This window comes from Musa acuminata, chromosome BXJ1-4 (assembly GCF_036884655.1).
Source record: "Musa acuminata AAA Group cultivar baxijiao chromosome BXJ1-4, Cavendish_Baxijiao_AAA, whole genome shotgun sequence".
Lineage (NCBI taxonomy): Eukaryota > Viridiplantae > Streptophyta > Magnoliopsida > Zingiberales > Musaceae > Musa > Musa acuminata.
Window position 1 is genome coordinate 39,829,126 of NC_088330.1, and position 18,848 is coordinate 39,847,973.

At 36.6% G+C, this 18,848-nt stretch overlaps 2 protein-coding genes across 12 annotated transcripts in view; both read right to left on the reverse strand.

Annotated features, from left to right (window-relative positions):
• Positions 1–1,466: 1,466 nt before the first annotated feature.
• LOC103982760 (uncharacterized) lies at positions 1,467–6,407 on the reverse strand. 5 transcript variants are annotated; one of them, XM_009399773.3, is made up of 4 exons: positions 6,185–6,407; positions 5,227–5,481; positions 1,906–3,017; positions 1,467–1,792 (listed from the first exon to the last, which is right to left on the reverse strand). In XM_009399773.3, exon 3 carries the CDS (start codon positions 3,005–3,007, stop codon positions 1,922–1,924), a length of 1,086 nt encoding a protein of 361 aa, XP_009398048.2. In that variant the 5' UTR covers positions 3,008–3,017; positions 5,227–5,481; positions 6,185–6,407; the 3' UTR covers positions 1,467–1,792; positions 1,906–1,921. The 5 variants fall into 5 exon arrangements, with proteins under 5 accessions (XP_009398048.2, XP_065034498.1, XP_065034497.1 ...); XM_065178426.1 differs by having other exon boundaries at positions 5,227–5,311; positions 6,185–6,390; XM_065178425.1 differs by having other exon boundaries at positions 5,227–5,486; positions 6,185–6,390.
• Positions 6,408–7,561: 1,154 nt separating this feature from the next.
• LOC135667734 (protein CHROMATIN REMODELING 20-like) overlaps positions 7,562–18,848 on the reverse strand; it is a 32,457-nt gene continuing 21,170 nt past the window's right edge. For 5 of the 7 annotated variants that reach the window (XM_065178429.1, XM_065178428.1, XM_065178430.1 and 2 more), the window contains 11 exons: positions 17,445–17,586; positions 15,261–15,410; positions 15,125–15,180; positions 14,722–15,028; positions 14,481–14,616; positions 11,086–11,147; positions 10,429–10,661; positions 9,066–9,269; positions 8,907–8,985; positions 8,548–8,804; positions 7,562–8,309 (listed from right to left, as the gene is read on the reverse strand). In XM_065178429.1, the coding sequence (XP_065034501.1) occupies positions 7,940–8,309; positions 8,548–8,804; positions 8,907–8,985; positions 9,066–9,269; positions 10,429–10,661; positions 11,086–11,147; positions 14,481–14,616; positions 14,722–15,028; positions 15,125–15,180; positions 15,261–15,410; positions 17,445–17,586 (1,996 nt within the window). In that variant the 3' untranslated portion in view covers positions 7,562–7,939. Of the gene's footprint in view, positions 8,310–8,547; positions 8,805–8,906; positions 8,986–9,065; positions 9,270–10,428; positions 10,662–11,085; positions 11,148–13,642; positions 13,748–14,480; positions 14,617–14,721; positions 15,029–15,124; positions 15,181–15,260; positions 15,411–17,444; positions 17,587–18,848 lie in introns of those variants that run through there. The other 2 variants (XM_065178433.1, XR_010510607.1) reach the window with 2 other exon arrangements.

An 18,848-nucleotide genomic window follows, 5' to 3' on the forward strand; every position in this document is an offset into this window, starting at 1 on the left:
GTTCTTATATTGCGTTGTTAGTGACATCGATCTAGATTTCACTTCCTCTTATCTACTCCAAGAGAGCAGTCTACTTTTGGATCACCATTTTTATTATCGTGCTTCTCATGAGATGGAGCTGCTCCAGCGGTTTATGCATGAGTCTACACCTCGGCCTCTGCTGCGGCTATGTGGGTGGCTGCTCCTTTGGACAATCTTGCTCCAATCACCTTGGTGTTTCTTGATAGCAATTGTGTTAACTTTTTTGGTTTGTGTCAGCTTAGGTACCAAATATCATATTTCCTTAAGTCGTGAGGTACTTTTATGATTTCTATCATCAAAGGATCAGTTTTAACACAATCTCGCAAGGGTCTAAAATGAAAAATGATTAGTTTTAATGGATGAGCTCCGATATCTGGAACAAAGCAATTCATTAAATACTTGGATTGTAAAGAGAAACTAAGAATTTTGAACGATGAAAAGATAAGATAACCACACTAAATTATTTTACAAATACGTATTATGTATATTCAATCTTGAGAGTTCCAAATTGATCTTTGACATTACCCTAAATCCTCATCTAACTCTTCACCTTAGATTTTTAGAGTATGAGATACTTACCATTTTGGTCGCAGTCGCGCCACTAGCTTGAAAAAAAATCAATTTACAACATGTGAAAATAGAGTTATTTTGGCCTATATTGACTCTCTTCGACTAGTGATTGTTACGTTAGGTAACCTTGTCGATTCCCTTGGTCTAAAAAATAAGAAAAAAATAAATACTTCAAAAATAAATAAAATATAGTCAAATCATACTATAAGAGAAAACACAAGCAATAAATAATCCATTGATAAAATTGTTACAAGCACTTGGAGAAAAGAAAATGAGAGAGAGATAAGAAATGAAGTAAAAAAATAAAATGAGATGAGTATCGGACGATGAGCAAGTTAACAAACAACGACGAGAGACAAGAAGTAAAAAAAAAAAAGAAGATGAGTATTGGACAATGAGCAATTAAAAGCCATGACGAACTTAAAAAAGACTGATGAGAGATAGATCGGGCTTTTATCTTATAAAATTTATTGAAAAGAAAAAAAAAACAAAATGGAATTTATCCAACCAAATAGATTTAGCCTCTCCAACCGATAAATACTGTCCTATACATACTAGTCCGAGTGAAATTATAAAAACATGCCCATCATTTACAGTCGTATACATAGTTATTATTGTACGTGTGCTAAATGGTGAACTTGGCAAAGGAACCAGGTCACCCAAGGTTCCACTTGAGGAAGGCGATGGATCGAAGCAAAAGCCAAAGTTACATAAATAGTATCCAGGTCAAATGACATATCACAAATGCTGATGTGTTTCAACATAAAAAATCTGAGCACAAGTGTTAACTGGTCCAGCAAGATTAACCATCCATGGCAAGAGAGCTGAACAAAAATCTGCAAGAAATTTAATAGCTGGATAAAAAAGCATGGAAGGAATCAAACTATGTACATTTTGATTAAAACCACCAAGTCTTTCACATGGAACTCTTAAGATTTCGATAATAAACAACAAACAAGAGAATGCAGGTATCTCAGATCATGCTCCCTCGCAGCCACAAGGCCTCTTCAGCTTCATGATCCATATGGATCGATGCAATTACAACAAGGCACATAAATCATATTCAGAACGTCTACATGAACAGAACCATTTCTGACCAGTCATTCTAGTCTTGACATCATTTCTGACCAGCCATTCGAGGCTTGACATCAATCGATTTGAAGCTCCAGAATTTGTGATCCAGTTAATGCAACAGCCTCAACTATCAGATGAGATTTCAGAACAAAGCAGTTTTTGTCAGATGAGATTCCAAATAGAGAACAATTTATTCAGAATCACCCATGGTTCAGGTATAGCTGGAAAGTCTACAATTACCAGGAAAATAAGCATCTCATGGCTGATCCTCGTCTGGTCTCGTTCTCAGGAACCTCCGACGCCTCCTTGGTACTTGAGCATCATCACCTGTGCTATCTTCATCAACATCTTGCACACCCATGAGGTTCTCACCCCATAGGTTATGGTGTCCCAAACGTCGATGTCTACGCCAAGCTCGAGATGAGCCCCTTGGCTCATCAAGGGACTCGATTGGGCTTCTGACCACATGAAAAAGAAAAAAAGTAGTCCACCATGGTCGAGCACGTTCACCTGATCCATTTCTTTCTCCGTCATGTAACAGACCATCTCCGCTATCAATGACATAGTCTCCTATCACAGTTGCACCAGGCATTGCTGATCTTATAGCACTGAGGGTGTCGTCATACTCCCGTTGATGTTCCATGCGGCGCCAGGCACGCTGTCGTGATGGATCAACATCAGCAGGCCTCGTGGTAGGGTGGATTCTCCTGGCATGTCTGCGAAGCTCCTTATAGTTTCCAGAAAATGAGCATGATTCCCTGGTACAACTCCTTGGCTTCTGGTCCAGATACTGTCTTGCCTCTTTGACAATCGTCCAACCCAACACAGCACCTCGACAAAGGGGACACTTCAGAGAGTTTGATTCGGAGGTCTCAATCCCACCAGATTCCTCCTGTCCTTGCCTTTCTTCACCATGACCTTCCATAGTTGTCTCATGCACTTGATTACTATTATTTTCTTCCAACCTTTCAAATAAGCTGATGGAGATCCCATCAGTATTTTCTACCATATTGTTTTCTTCATTGGTCTCAACCAAGTTTCTTCCCATCACTGGACTTGGTGTGGGAGCACTTCCCGTGTGAGCATTCTCAGGGGCCAACAAACCAGTTTGAGAAGTCTTATTATTATTTGCTACAAGTTTTCTATAGCGGTCTAGACAATTGGAGTGCCTATAACTTGTGTCACAAATGTACGACCTGCAGCCTTTCTCATGAGAGCGGCATATAAGAAGAACAGCATTATGGGGATATTCCATACAAATAGGGCATGAAGTCTCATCCAATTCCTTGTGTAAAACAGTCATATCTGTAAACACTGTAATACTTGCTTTCAGATCTGTCATCCCGTTAACACTGTCATGAGGTTCAAAATGTTTAACATACAAACATCCTTTAATATTAAAAGGAAAAGAACATATTGATTAAAAATTTTAGTGCACACTGGGTTACTATATAATACTGCTAACTGTCTCAGCTGTGATCTGAGATACAAGGTTAAATGACAGTTCCTTGTAGGAGAGCTATGTACTGGAACAAAGGAACAATAGAAACACCCACTACCAATTGTTTGCCAATTTAATAACTTCAGCTTTATGTTTTGTAGACTGATTCCTATACCTCAGCAACAACATTTAATATGGGCTACAGCTTTATAGCAATACTTAACAAGGTAACAATCACCAGATTATTCAGGTGTATACAATTCATTATCAAAATAGTCTTGGCAGTCTTAACAATTTCTTTTTTTGATAAATTTTTGAAGTCACTATTTTGGACTATTTCTTCACTAATGGAAAAAGAAGCAAGACAACAAAAGCATCTCACTATTTAGTACCAACAATCAATATCTGGCATTAGAATCATATTACAAGCCAATTTTTCTGAACATTATTATTTCTCCTACTAGATTGAGAGAAGCAAGACAAAAGCTGCATGATCAGCTATCCTGCAGCAACCAGAAATGTGAGGGTCAACTAATTAATGAACCACAAAAATGCATCAATTCTAAACTTCTGAAGAATTTTATCCATCAAGCGGGTTAGCATTCAGTGTACTCCGTGGTCCGATCCCTCCATAGCTTTTGTTATCACAGTACATCTCCATGAACACTGACCACAATTCTCATGTTGTTCTTCTACCAGCCATACATAAACAGTAAAATGCAGGCATGCACTTGGCTTTGACAAAATTTATATTTGGCATGGGGTGAGATGAGCAATAAACAGTCCCTTCTAAATGTCTCACAATTCACCAAAATGATGATCCAAGTCCTTATCAACCATAATTGATTATAGTGCAACTAAACTATCGTGTCTAACATGGGAATAAGAACATAGTGTAAATCCATAATGTCAACATAGGCACGATGATGAGGTATAAAAGACAAATACAGGAAACAAAAGCTTTATTCACTGTTGAGCTATTCAAAAACTCAGAAGCCTCTCTTTCCTTTTTTTTTCCCTCATTTTTCTCTCCTGTTGAATAGTTCATATTTAATCAAAATTTATGAAATATTTTAAGTTTAATATTGCAAAAGAGTCAAGCATTATATAGATTTGACATATTGTTATGTCAATGATGAAGAGTTGGCATCATAAACAGTCACATTTAAACCTCATGAAGAAAGTCATTTGATTCATTTAGTTTTTAGCATGTAAGAATTCTAGAGTGAAAAACAATCCAAGAAGCTAATAATAATTTGTAGGCCCCATGCCATACTAAAGAATGAGCCAAGTTTTCTTGACCATTGATGTTGGTCAAACCATCTGAATGGTCTTTTTGCATCAGACCAATTTGTGCCACCTGGTATGTGGCATCATGCATGGGCATTTAAGTGGGAACTACAAACCACAGATCAAAATTCACAGACTTCTCCAATTAACTTCAACCTGATATCAAATATCATGAAGTGCTACTAAATTTGACTTACCATGGAAAAACTCAAAAAAGCTAAGTTGCTCCATATAATGCTTACCAGATAAGTTATAAAACAAATTCTCTCATCTTTCCTTGATCTCAATGTCATTAACAAGCACTTTTTAATGTTCATCTTTTATGCATCTATTCCTATCCAAGTGTTTGGTCTTAACTTTTCCCAACTTTAGCAGATAAATGGCTTTTCTCCCATCTTTGACCCTTATCTTGCTATAAGCACTATATAAACATTATACAGTCATACTTATAGCTTTCTTGTCCTTTTTAGAAACTATATATCACCTAAATTTTCACTTTCACAAGTTTGACATTTATTATCCTTTGCTAGCTGAATTTTGCAATCAACCTACGTTCAAATATTGGTATTAGCAAAATTAAAGTACATATATATACAAATATCAGATGTCTCATATCAACTGTCAAAGGAATCTAATATAACGTAGCTTATAAAGAAAAGACCTTCTAAACCAACACTTAAAAGTAGTTGAAATATTTCATAGCAAATATAATATGATAAGGCACACAGCATCAAGATCCTTAAGGGCATCAAGCTTAAACAGAAGAGAAAAGTACACCCTAAAAGTCATCTAAAAGTTCTGTTGGATTACAAAGCATAATCAGGACTTACCAGGAAAGAAGGCTTGGATTTGTCCACAGTGGTCACTCTTGATTACCAAACTTCTTTGTATCTTTCAAGATGGTGGTCCTTATCCCTTGTAGCAAGAGGATTATGGTATAGCAGAATCCGCAAACAATAAGAAACTCTTAGAAAGCATGCAACAAAAAATCCAATGTCTCATATATAGCTCCCAGAAATTACAGCTTTCGAACGAACCACTAATAGACTAAGTTATGCTCCACAATTCACGAACAAGTCCTAAGCCTGCACTTAAATTGTGGAACAAGGGCAATTGTCATATTTAACACAACTTAGTATCATTGCCAACCAGAAAATACATAATTATAAGTCGTCGATCAGATGATAAAGGCCCATTGTCAAAGAATCCATAAATTTTCCATAATTTTGGAAACCATAGGTTATGTTTCTTGAGCAAGTGAACGTAAATCCAAATAACCTGACCGATGGCGTGGTTTTTTCAAGAAGGCACTGAAAAGTTCTACGAAAAAAATGTTTTTTTTTTTTAACTTTACAGAATCTGCCAGATACAAAAATATTTTCACGTGTTTGGGAAAATCATGAAATAAACCCATTCCATAAGAAATGGGTTCCAATCCCGACGCCTTACCATAACCAGATCCAAAACTGCCCAAAATTCAACTCTTTACCCCCGATCCGAGACATCGCAACCTCATCCATCCCACAGCTCCAATTCCTTCTAAACCCAAAACAAACCCTAACCGATCGGACGCCGCCATGATCAATTCCCACGACCCGATCATGATCCAGGTTGCAAGCAGAGAAACGCTTTAAATCCGATCCCGATAAACCGATCGGAGAACGATCAAGAAGAAAGAAAGAATCGTTTTTGTCTCAGGGTAAGGGGAAAAAAGCAAACCAGAAGAGAAGAAATCAAAGAAAATTGCGCAAGAGAAAAAGACAAAGAAAACGAAGGTCTGGATGTTACAGCGGTATTCGAGATGGTCTTGCCAGGAAATCTGCAATCAAATCCAGGACAAATCCCTTCTTTTCCTTACTACCAATTCCTTTTCTTTTTCCGATCGTTCTTTCAGACGCCTCCCTTCTCTTTATCTGGCGACAATAGAGGGGGGTTTTGGCTTTAAGTTTTGATTGGTTTCGTCTATCTTTCTTCTGCCTCTTCTTTATATCGTAGGCAATGCCGAGAGAGAGAGAGAGAGAGAGGAAGAGGGCAATATAAATGGAGATTATTTAAGGCTTAGTGGTTCCCTTATCTTCTTAATTGTCTTTCTTTGTTTTGGTTTCAGTGCATGTCCAAAGTGTTTATAAGCAATAAAGTATTTTCTTTGAATTTTAATTTAATATTAAAAACTATATATATATATATATATATATATATATATATATAATTCATTGTGTGGCATGCATTGTGTTTTGGTTTTCCATGAAAATAAATTATTTGTTTGCACCAATAAATGAAATGAAAAATCATATATTATGCTTGGAAGGTAGGAAATATTTTTGGATATTTCTCCCTTCCTAAAGAAATTGTTAAATAATATTGGATAAAATTGAACAATTCTTATTTTAATTGTGTTAATATATATATATATATATATATATAATGGAATATGTTCCAAAGAATTAAGTACTGGATAATATTAAATTATAACTTTTTGAGAGAATATTACTAGCTTTGATTTAGTTTAAAATGTTCCAAACATGTTGATTTGACTCAAACCTCAAAAAAATAATTTTTTTGGATTTACAGTGCTCTAGATGGAATATTAATTGGAAAAAAAAACTTGAAATTAGAATAAAATAGTAAAAGTCGGTATCCTAAATTCATCTGTTTTTCCATCTAAACTCATTCCAAATCATATAAAATGGATCCAAAATAAATTTAAGAGGGTCTAGCAAATTTGGATACCCGAAAACATCCAACTCGAGGTCATCTACAGCCCCTCCAATCCAAGACGAAGTAGCGTGTCATTACAAAACTTGATTCCTTAATTGGACAGTACGTAAGTTCATAACTCATAAGGTGGTAAGCTACCACGACAAGAAAGCATGGTGACTTCGATCGCAGCCAAAATTTGGTGTTTGGACAAAACACTTTCTTCGAGTGGAATCTTTCGTGACGGCTCGCGTTTCCGAGGAGTTGCGGCCGTCAACCTGAAAGGAAGGCGAACGAGAAGCCTCGTGTATTGCGTGCAGGTTTCAAAGGAGCATCCAAGCCAACCTTGCAATCCAAAAAATACCATGACAGATATCTTCAATTGACTTGTTGAATGTAGAGGAAAAGTGTGATGGGTTATTAGATATATAACAAAGTTTGATACGGTTCAACAACCAAAGACCTGTATTGGATGGGAAAGCATGCTCAAATTTGGCCATCGTTGCCATAAAAACTATTTGACAAGTAGTTGATCCAAACCAACATACAAACAACTATGGAGTGTTGAGACCTTTTTAATCTGATCGGATCCATAGTTGGGAAGTCTTTAATCGTGAAGAATCAAAATAGAGAATAGGAGGCATCAGACCTCGGCCAATTGACCTAAGACAAGAAACCCCTTCGTCCTATACATGAACCAAGTTACACAACAACATCAAAAAGATGGTTGATGTTCATCTAATAATGTTTAGCGTGACCTCTGATATTCCACCTCTATATGCAGTGTTGAATTTACAAAATCAACAGGTCAGAAATAACACACGTATGAACGGTCAATGATGTTTGTCATCTGGATCTCCCGTCTCGATTGAGGTTCTCCCAGCTGATCTCTTGCGAGCATTCTCCACAGACCGTGCTGAATCCGGGCTTGATGCCCTGGCTTCTCAAAGTTAGCAAGTGGGCTAGGTTGGTGCATTTCCTCTGCTTGACAGGGCGGCTCCTTGAACTGCCCTTGGTTTGTTGGGAAACAATGATTTCTGGCGGTGTATTACTGTTAGCAACTCGATCACCGTCATCAAGCGTGGTTCTGTGAACTTCCTCCCACTCCAACGATCTCCGATAAGTTTGCCAGGCCATGTCTTGTTCCTCTTTGGATAATCTCTCTGCCTCATTCTCCTGTAAAAGGGTTTCGTGTTCGTGGTAATTCGCAATCCATCTGTCAGCACAAAAATCAAATCAGATTCCTGTCATCAAAAAGATTTTATGAAGATCTAGAACTGTGTATTGGGATTGATAAAATTGTATTTAATTCAAACTTCCTTGAAATTATAGGTGTTTCAAGGATAGTCATGTCGATCTGGAACACAATTCGAACATGCATGTGGGGAAGCTGAAAAAAAGGATAATAAGAACAATTTAACCGTTTAGTTAGAAAACATGAGAAAAGCATCTACCGAGGATAATGTCTTCTAAGTAAGTTTTCCATGAGCTTGTCAGCAGTGTTAAAAGGCAGGCATTCATGATTCCCCAAACAGCCAACCTCATTGGTTTCATCATGACTAGATGTCATTGGATTTCTATGGTCCTGCTCAAGCATGTCTGCATTTTCATCATCACCAAAGTCAAAGAGGTGCAGTATCTCCTCCTTGGACATTGTTCTATGTATTTGTTGTCTGTCCACCACCCTTGCTGCAAGTCCTTCCTTCGTAACCTGTTGATGGTCTGAACTGCTTCAGTCATCATATGTAAACCTTTTTGAACTTTCTCCAGGTACAAAAAGAAAAAACCTTAACATCTATAAATCCGAATTTACCTGCCGCTTATATATCTTTTCTTCCATGGTTCCATGTGCCATCAAGCGGTAAGCATAGACAGGTTTGGTTTGCCCATACCTGCAAGAAGTGACATAAAAGATAACAAAACCAATGACACTATTAAGAAGAGGCATTGGAATTATTAGTTGTAGTCATGCCTCCAAACCCGATATATTGCCTGCAGGTCATAGGTTGGATTCCATGAACCATCAACAACAATAACACGATTAGCAGCATAAAGGTTAATGCCCAGTGACCCAGCACGTGTAGATATCAAGGTGCATTTCACTCGCTTATTTGTGGGTTCGTTAAATCTCTCTACCAGCTTCTGCCTTTCAGAACACTGTGTACTACCATCCAGCCTGTACATAAGTAATCTAACTTTAGAACAAGTATAGAATGGTTCTGGAATTTGTATTAAAAGGGGCTTGATCATCCACAACCAAAGAACAGAATTCTTATAGAAGTAACACAACATGATTAACCATGGCACATCTTAAAAGCAATGAACTCATTAAGGAAATCTGGGTTCTCAAGATTTCTTCCCTAACACATAGTTCATAGTTGTTTAGATGTTTTGCATGTCTAAGACATAAGGCTTTCTGGTTTCAAAACTGCCTAATTTGACAAACTAGAATCCATTTATTAACCGACAAAGACAGACCTTTTCTACTCTCATTTGGGATAGCATCTAGACTTTCATATGAATTATTGAATGCCATACAGAATTCCTCTACAGTAGGATCCAAATATGAAGCTGTTCACTTTTACAGACTTTGGTTTGTGCCTAAAGAAAATTCTTTGCCTCTTATAGAATTACGATAATATTGCAAAGTAGGGGATGTTCATTGAAATTGTATAAATAATTGATGGAATTAAGAAATCTCAAGGGAGAAAAGATACAAGTTCTTCATCCATTTTGCCAGTTGGTGCCACATCAAGCAAACTCAAATCTCAAAGGGATCCCTAAAAAAGAATGGAAGTTGGTGCCAAATCAAGCAAACTTCATCTGAACATTTTATGAGTTTGAACGTTTATTACCAAAATTTAAGATTATCTTATCGAAAGCTTGCCAAATGAAACCAAAGGATATGCACAATAAGGCTAATTTATGTCAAGAAGATGTTTCAGAAGTCAGAAAGAAAGAAACTGAGACTCAAAAGTAGAACATCAGAGCCACGGATGGATACCACCTGCCTAAGGGAGCACTAATATTAATGGGATTATTGCATTTTTCATGCTACATATAGATAACAACAAGAAGCCATAAGGTCCCAGTTGGATACGGATACATGGATTCATTTTCATGCTACATGAATTTTAAGAAAGACACCTCAATAGCTTGACGAACATAAAGGACCATGGAGAAGAATGGCAAAGAAATAATAATGGTAAGAAGCATATAAGATGAAACTATTGGGTTACAGCATTTATCTACCTCTCTTCATTGAAATGCTATCATTTGATAAAAAGAACTTCTAAATTCCAAATACGGAATCCAATAAATAACTTATATCATACCTATACCAATCCTTGCCTTGCTTCCAGAACTTGCCTTCGCTTTCTTTGCGTGGCAGTTTTGACAGAAACATCTCTATTAAATCTAGTGTTGTCAAGCTTTGGCTGAAAACTAATACCTTGTCACCTACTTCAGAACTCATGGTGAGGATATCAAGTAGCAAAACCATTTTACCACTGTAATCAACTTCTTGGTAAATCTTTTCACCAAGAAGATCCGTCCACCAATCAGTTTCCTGCAAGCAGTAAATTCTTTGAGCAATACATTAAACATGCAAAATGATGCATATGAAAGATTCAAACCTTATTTATCTAATAAAATGCATCTCCACATCCCCTTCATGATGTAAAGTTAAATTCAAATTTTACAATTAACAACTTAATGTTTCTGACTTTCATCACTCTCAAAAGCATATATTTTCAAAAAGAAAAGAAAGAAAAAGAACTGCAATTTGAAAGCCAAGATCAATAACTGAAAAGAACAAGAAGATATGTTTTACTTGTAAACGAAAGAACATATGAAAAATTTTCTCAGTCAACAGTAAATTATTATCAAAACATTTTTAAAATTAGCAATCTATTATAGAATGCTTTGTGAAAATTATAAAATAAGATCCATCGGTTGACTTGCACAGGAGGTGGATTAAAATTCAACTGTACCTGATGGTAAAAGACTCCATCATTTCTCTTGTAAAATATATCATCCTTTGCCTTTTGTTTCTCTGTCCATATAACAGATGCTTCAGCTCTCATTAGAACTACTTAAACTATAAGGCTTACATAGAGCATAAAAATGTATTAAACACAGAAATTTAAACTGACAGACATGCACAGCGAAGAAAGAAGCATAGAAAACATCATCTCATACAAGGAAACAGTGGGTCCATGTATTGCTCCAATCACCATCCTATCTATATTGTATTCCTAAATGTAACATCTTATAACTAAAAGAGATGATGCAAAATAAGTTAAATGCAGACACCCATATAATACAAAATAAGACAGCATGAAAACGATGACCATGAGAAGCTGTATTTACAACTATGAAGGGCCAGATCGCCATCCATTGAGGAAGTTTCCTGTTTGCACCATGCCATACTTCACTTCAGCTTCTATTCAAATCCATCAACATGGCTAGACAGATCTACATACTAAATTTGCAATAACTATTTTTAGTTCCTTTTATCCTGTCTGAATCCGGGGTCAATAATGGTTTAGCCAAAGAAAATGGACAAAAGAAAACCTCTGAACATTGGATATTGCTAAAAAATTATGTAGTTCATGACTGACGACAAGAAGTAATGGAAGTTCAAGAATGGTATTTTTAGCACAAACTTTATCCCGAATTTATACAAATCTAGAGGTTATTCCTTTTCTGTATGAACCTAACGAATGCTTTACTAGCGGCACATGCAGCACCCAAGTAAGATCATGATCTACGTACAGGGGGGTGTAAACAACCTAAACTCCAGCAAACAGCCCGAATTCACATTTGGCTCAATCAAACAAGGGTTCAGCCTTGGCTTTTCTGAACATGAGCTGCCCAAGCTCGGGTTGGTACGATGAGCATGCAAAGCTCAAGCACTCAGGACTTCGAGCCATGGTGGAAACTGAAACCAGAGCACATATTCACAAAACAGTCCAGAAAATTGTTCCGAAATCCAAAAGGCCAATAATCACAAACAATAATGCATAAATCAATCACAATGAGAAAAGCTAAGGGAAAAAGAATAGAGATCAGGAAAAGGGAAGAGATCTTGGAGCCAAAACCTTAGCCCCACTGTTAATCTTATCTGCTACATGACCTTCAGCACCTTAAGATCGAAGACCTTGCACCCCTCATCTATGAAGTTCGAACTAGGATGGAGAGAGAGAGATTGCTAGAGAAGAGGAATGTGCAGAAGAGAGTTATGGAAGAGAATGAGGCCACTATAACAGGGAGAATGGTCTGAATGCCAGAATAAGGGTTTCAAAACCCTATATTGTATATCTATTAGGAAGCATCATGTATGATATCACAGACTTTGGGTGTAGATAAACAATTGTGCAAACATAAATATACACAAACTTGAGCTGGCCCTTGTTTGAGATCTCAATAAGGTTTCAAACATGATTTGGTTGCAAATGGGTCAAGCGGCTTATGAATGAACCAAATGGAGCCCAAGTTGTTTGTGAACAGCTAGCTTTGGTAACAACCTTATCTGCAACTCCTCCACTTCCATACAAAATATACTAGAATTGGTAGAATTAGTGCTGCCACTAAAAGATGATCGGCAATATCAACAATGATTGTTTAACTATCCAAATCATATCTGAAGAGGATTTAAAAAGGCAACAAAATTAACATAAAAAGGAAAAAATCATCTCATGATTGTGTGTGAGAAAGAGAGAACAAGAGCTTAAATACTCATACTTGGATGTCATATTATCTTTCATGCAACAAAGTTAGCTTAGAGGAATAGCTTTATCCTATAGTTGGTTGTTTAAAAGGAACTCTCTCCACCTCTAATTGGAAAAAGCTCCAACAGAAGGGTCATATCAAACCCAATGAATCTCTAAGTATCAAAGATAATTGGGCAGCTTCATGAGTTTTATGGTTAATGAAGAGAGTTGAAGAGGTTCGGGAGACTAAATACTCATGTTTCACTTAGATGGAATGGGGGAAAGAAAGAAGTCACCAGTGGAGAGGACTCCGCCAAACAAGAGCAAACAAAACAAGAAGCACCATTTTTTCCACTCCATGAAGAGAATCTTAAAGAATGAATTCTGTTCTTAATGGCCAACCACATAATAAGTCCCATCCTTGAGATGACTAGGACATCCCAAATTGGTTCTGTTGTGATTAATGGGATGTTACATATAGAATAAAGCATCATAATGAAATCCAAAAAGATGACCGACACTTGATAAAACTGACTGATACTTTTGTCTTAATTTCACTCATAAATGAATGCGTCAAGAGAACCGGGGAAAATGAAAAAGAATAAATGGAGCCAGTACCAGTGGTACTATACCACCTCTAAGCATGAATTTAAATACTTGTCTATATTAATTGTACAGATCAAAATGTACCAGTTGAATGCAGGAACAGTATGCAGAATAACAAACCATATCATATCAACACTCATTTTCTGTTTATATTATTACTTAAAGGTATCAAGAATTGCCATTTCATGATATGAAGGCAGTGATACGTGTTTAACACTGGTCAACACACCCTTGCAACAGCCTATGGAGAAATATGTCAGCAACTATGACGTGTCAGCAGCATGTGCTGGTATCTTTTTGACAGTATGTTTCGGCGCACTCCTGCACTAGCCACCTGCACAACAATTTCTGAGTGGTATACTGTGATGTACTTACATATCATACCAGTCTGCAAATGAACCAATATACTACATGGAACAGTATTTATTTTTGTCTCTAAGACATAGATGATAGAACTGTGAAAACAACCTCATAAACTAAGGCCACTGTTAATACTTAAAATTCTCACTCTTAAATAATATAGACCACTAATGTTTTGTTTCTATTTTCTTGTTTATAGAAAATTGGTATTCATCAGTTTTTGGTTGGTACAAGACGTGATTATTAGATTACAGCTTCTCTTTGAATTTTGTTCCCTCATTAGAATTGTTAGCCACTACAGAATGCAATCCATTAATAAAAATTTCATATGCAAAAAGTTTGTACTTCTTTTTAAAGGATTCCATAAGCACTTTGGAAAACAAAAAATAAATTTAAGGTTAGCAATCAAGAATGTTCCAAGCATTTACTTTATAAACAGTAAATCACAAACAATAACTAATGTTAAATGCAGCATAAATTTGCAATATTATGGTGCTTTAAATTTAAAGAGATAGTTATCACTGATGAAACATGGTTTGAGCCTTCAATTCAAACATAGCCACATCAGCCAACTTAATCACACTACTGAACAGACAATAAACAATATATCTATAACATACTTCAAAGTCATAAGTAAACAAAAATGAATTTAAATGTCAAAAAATGGAAACATGAAATTCTACATATATATACGATGGACTAAATACCTCCATTTGAGAAGTCATTTTCCATATTATCATCACTTGAGCCATCTTCCACCAAGAAGTTCTCAACAGCATCTTCTCGCCGTAAGTAATCCCTGTGTTCTTTAGCCACTTGCAAAAGACCAGGATGGTTCCATACCTACAAGCAAAACAAGAATCACATAGTAGTAAGAATCAAGAACAATGCACATTGATGGATAAGCTGATCAATGTCTTAAAAGTCTTATTGCAAGATTGATTATACCTGAGCCAATGCTTGATAGTTAGCAAAGAAACACCGTGGTCTAATTGTTTTTTCAGAAGAAATTTTATCTCCCGTAAAACCGTGTACATCTAAGAACTTTCTATACAATTTTCTTTGCAAAGGAGAAAGTTTAACGGTAATAACAAAAACTGTTTTAGGAGGGAGATCCTTCTTCACAACATTCATGTCCATTCGCTGGACAAATCCTTTTAGTTGTTCATACAGAATGTGTGATCTTTGATTCATAATTCTCACATCATCAATGGTAGAATTAGTGTGCTGACCATTTTCTATTGGATTCTGGAACCTGCACCGAGACAAAGTTAGAACGAAGATCCTTCCCTGCTACTGAATATCTGATAACAATCAGAAATAAAACAAAGCATAGCAGAAAAAGATTTACCGATTACGGAATTCATGACTGCTCCCAAGGTATCCTTCCCTTACAAAATCAACCATCTGTTCAGAAATAATGTCACTAATGTGGTTAATGTAATAAAATTATCCCTGCTTTACAACGAGAAAGATAAGCTACTTACACAATAATATTCCATCAAATTGTTCTGCAAAGGTGATCCTGTCAAGGCAATTCTTCTTTGTGTCTTTACTTGTTTTAATGCTTGTGTTATATCAGCCCTTGTATTTTTAATCATGTGGGCCTCATCACAGACTAGAATGTCAGGCACATACTGAAAAAGAATTAGACAATGGTCATCATTACTACCAAAAGATTGGATAAAATATAACAAAATACAAGCATAGTATTATAATGATCCACAAAAAGAGTACCATACTGCAATATCATTTAATTTCTCAACATGTTAACCAATATCTTTTACATATGCAAAAAGCCTTTATCAAAAGATGAAGATGAAGTAGAACATAGTTGGTTAGGAGAATGTAAACATAATATTTATCAGCACTTTGAGGGATAGAAATAGTAGTTTAAAAAAGAGCATGCCACAAACTCTTTGTACAAGAAAAGATATTGAAACATTAGGAGTTTGGCATGATTTGTAAAAAGCATATATCATAAAACCATTGTGAACTAGCTCTCAGCACCTTCTATATGGTTCCTTCACTTCTTTCCTATAGTCAGTACAGTTTTGTGTTTAGCATTCAGCATGATAAATGATTTTCATGTGCTCTTAAAGCCTGTTCTTCGTCCCCCATGGCAACAAGGGACCTGACTTCATAATATTGTGATAAGAGAAGGAAATTTTGATTGGGCATCTAGCATAGGGACAAACAAGAACAATAGTGCGACGTCAAATTTTGCATTCAAAGGAAACATTATCCATCAGACCAATTAAAAATTGTTATATGATACCAGATATTTTTCGAGTATGGACCCAGAGACCCTAAACCTGCAACAGACGGAAGGCAACATACTAATTGGATATATGTGTCACACAAATTTAGAGAAATTAATCCAAAGAAAATGTGTTCCTTTTTTGTTCAGCAAAACAAAGGATCAAAAATAGCTTAATCTAGATAACAGTTAGATGAAAATTAACACTTTATACAGGATTCTTTTCAGCTAGCATTTAGCATTTCTTGTTTTTTAGCTTATTGATAACAAAGTTGGCAAATATAATAAGATGCACCCAATACAGCATTTCTCTGTAGCACGAGGACCAAATTTATATCTGGCATTTCTCAGTACTTGCACCCCATATGTCATCCCTCTATAGACATGGACCAAAATAATGCAGCCTATACAGCATAATTGTACGGACTTAGTGATGCCACATAAACTAATAAGTGGTATACTGAGGGCGAGCCTGGTTTTTATTCAGGCTCATGGTAAGGACAAAGTAGCAATTTTAGCTTAGTCCCAGATTTCAAGGCTTTGCATGATTTATATACACCAGTTCAGTGGGACACCAAGGGAAAGAAGTGGGAAGGTATGCTAGTGCTACACAGATGAAATATAATAACTCACTTATTTTTTAGATCTGATACACTGAGGGTGGGATTGGTTGCTCATCTGGTTTTGCATGATTTTTTGCACCAGTGAAGAACATAGTAAATTACCAAGTGAAGTGGGGACAAATAAGGAACAAGATACAGGAAAGAGTGCTTTATATATACTAGATGAAATTTAAAGAGAGAATTGAGAGGCTAGAGGGAAAAATAAATTGTAAAATAAATGGAAAAGAGTGATTTGACAGGTCCTCAAATAGTGGAAGAGAGAATAAGAAAAAGTGATAAAACCATTGACTATTAAGATTATTTTTGTTAAATCTTATCTCTTTACAGTCTGTGTCAAGCCACCATTTGTTATCAGCATCCCACCCCCATTTTATATCTCTGCAAGATAAATTTTGCATAGGTCAACTAACATGGAAGATCAAAAATATGAGCTCAACAACACGACAGTCGGGGAGGTTAGTGGCAGATTTGACATATTCTGCCAAATTTTGTTAGTCATCTAAGGTGACAATTTGATTATTAATTAAAGGCAAGAAGAAAGCATCTGAAAATTGGACTTCTATACAATACAAGAACCCTTTTCTACAGAACTAGAATTATAAAGCATATGGACCAGTTTTAATAAACAAAATTACAGCTTGTTGGAGATCATGTTAACCAGGTCAGACCATATTTGTTATAAAAATAAAAAGTACTCTAATTTAAAAAAATTTATATAGTATTAAAAAGTAACACAAGGATGAAGAGAACTGTAAGAAGTAATAAATGTTCAAAGTCCAATGACTTACATGTAAGGCATGACAAATTTCACTGGCTGTACTCCTATCCTTCACATGCCTTCCAAGGGACAAGTTCCGGAAAGCAGCATACCCTATTAGAAAAATTCCACCCTTGACTCTCCATTTTGAAAGTAAATCTGCTCTTCTTTCCCTAACCCAGAAGACACCAAAACTCAACTATAAGAAACAAGATATAAAAGAATCCACAAACTGCAACAGATATGACTTATTTAAGGGTGTATATACATATCATATACGCATCGAAAAAATGAGACATCAAGAGATCCACAATCTCTAACAACATAAAATAATTGAGGTCAAACATATGAATAAGAAACATGTATATTTATACTCGTGCACGAGTCTAAATATAATAGCAAGTCTCCTGTAAGGTCGACCTTATATCAATTAAGTTTGTACAAACCTCATATATGAAAGATGAAAGACAAGATTTAAATTATTTGTATACAGGATATGAAAACAAAGAATCAAATCACTGTCACTTATCTACATCCTTTTAAAATGTCTATAATTCGAGAGTGGTTCTTATTGAGGTCTGTGCCCCCATCTATGAACCAGTCCAGAAATAAGCAATGCAAAATATATCATTGAGTTTTTTTCCACCACTTGACAAATAAACAAATTTGTAGGATGAGCTATTGAACCCTCAATCTAAGGTGGGTGAATCAGGTCTATCACCATCAGACTGGTCCCCTCATCCTACAAATTTCCCTGGAAATGCTAGCTAATTTAATTGGTGAAGTCCTTGATAGTTTATAATAGTGATTTAAACAGGCAGACCAGGCAACGCGCTTCAATGAGGCGCCGCTTGGGCGCTCGCCCAAACCCAGGCGTTGGGAGCTTCGAGCGAGCGCTCGATTCAATTAAGTGAACCGAACCGGTTTAAGTCTGGTTCAGTTCGTAGTTTCTTACCTAAAAAGTCACGCTTCACGCCCACGCAACCTCGAGGAACCCTAGCACTGCTTCTGCCCCCACCACCAACGCTTTCTGCCGCTGTCGTTGCCTCCGCCACAGACGCAGCAGACCGAGCCTTCCTCTGTTGTCGACGGACGAGTCCAACGGCCCTCATAGCTTCCTTCTGTTGTCGCTTCCTTCCACTGTCGAGGGAGAGGACCGCAAGTTCACCATCGACAGACGCCCTCTAGAGCTTCCGTTTCACTATTGTCCGCAGTTTCCGCCGTTGCCACTGTTGCTGTCTGTAGCTTTCACCGCCGTCACTACTACTGCCCGTAGCTTCCCATGCTGCCGCTATTGTTGTCCACAACTTCCACCACTGTCGCTGCTATCGTTCACAGTACTACCGCAACTATCTTAAACAAATCCTCCGCCACTATTGCTATCTCCCTCTATTACTGTTAAAAAAATTTTCTCCCCCTCTAACTTTAAGTAATA

Excerpts from the sequence above, each read along its gene's own strand:
- LOC103982760 (XM_009399773.3), bottom strand. The coding sequence starts at position 3,007 with ATGACAGATCTGAAAGCAAGTATTACAGTGTTTACAGATATGACTGTT.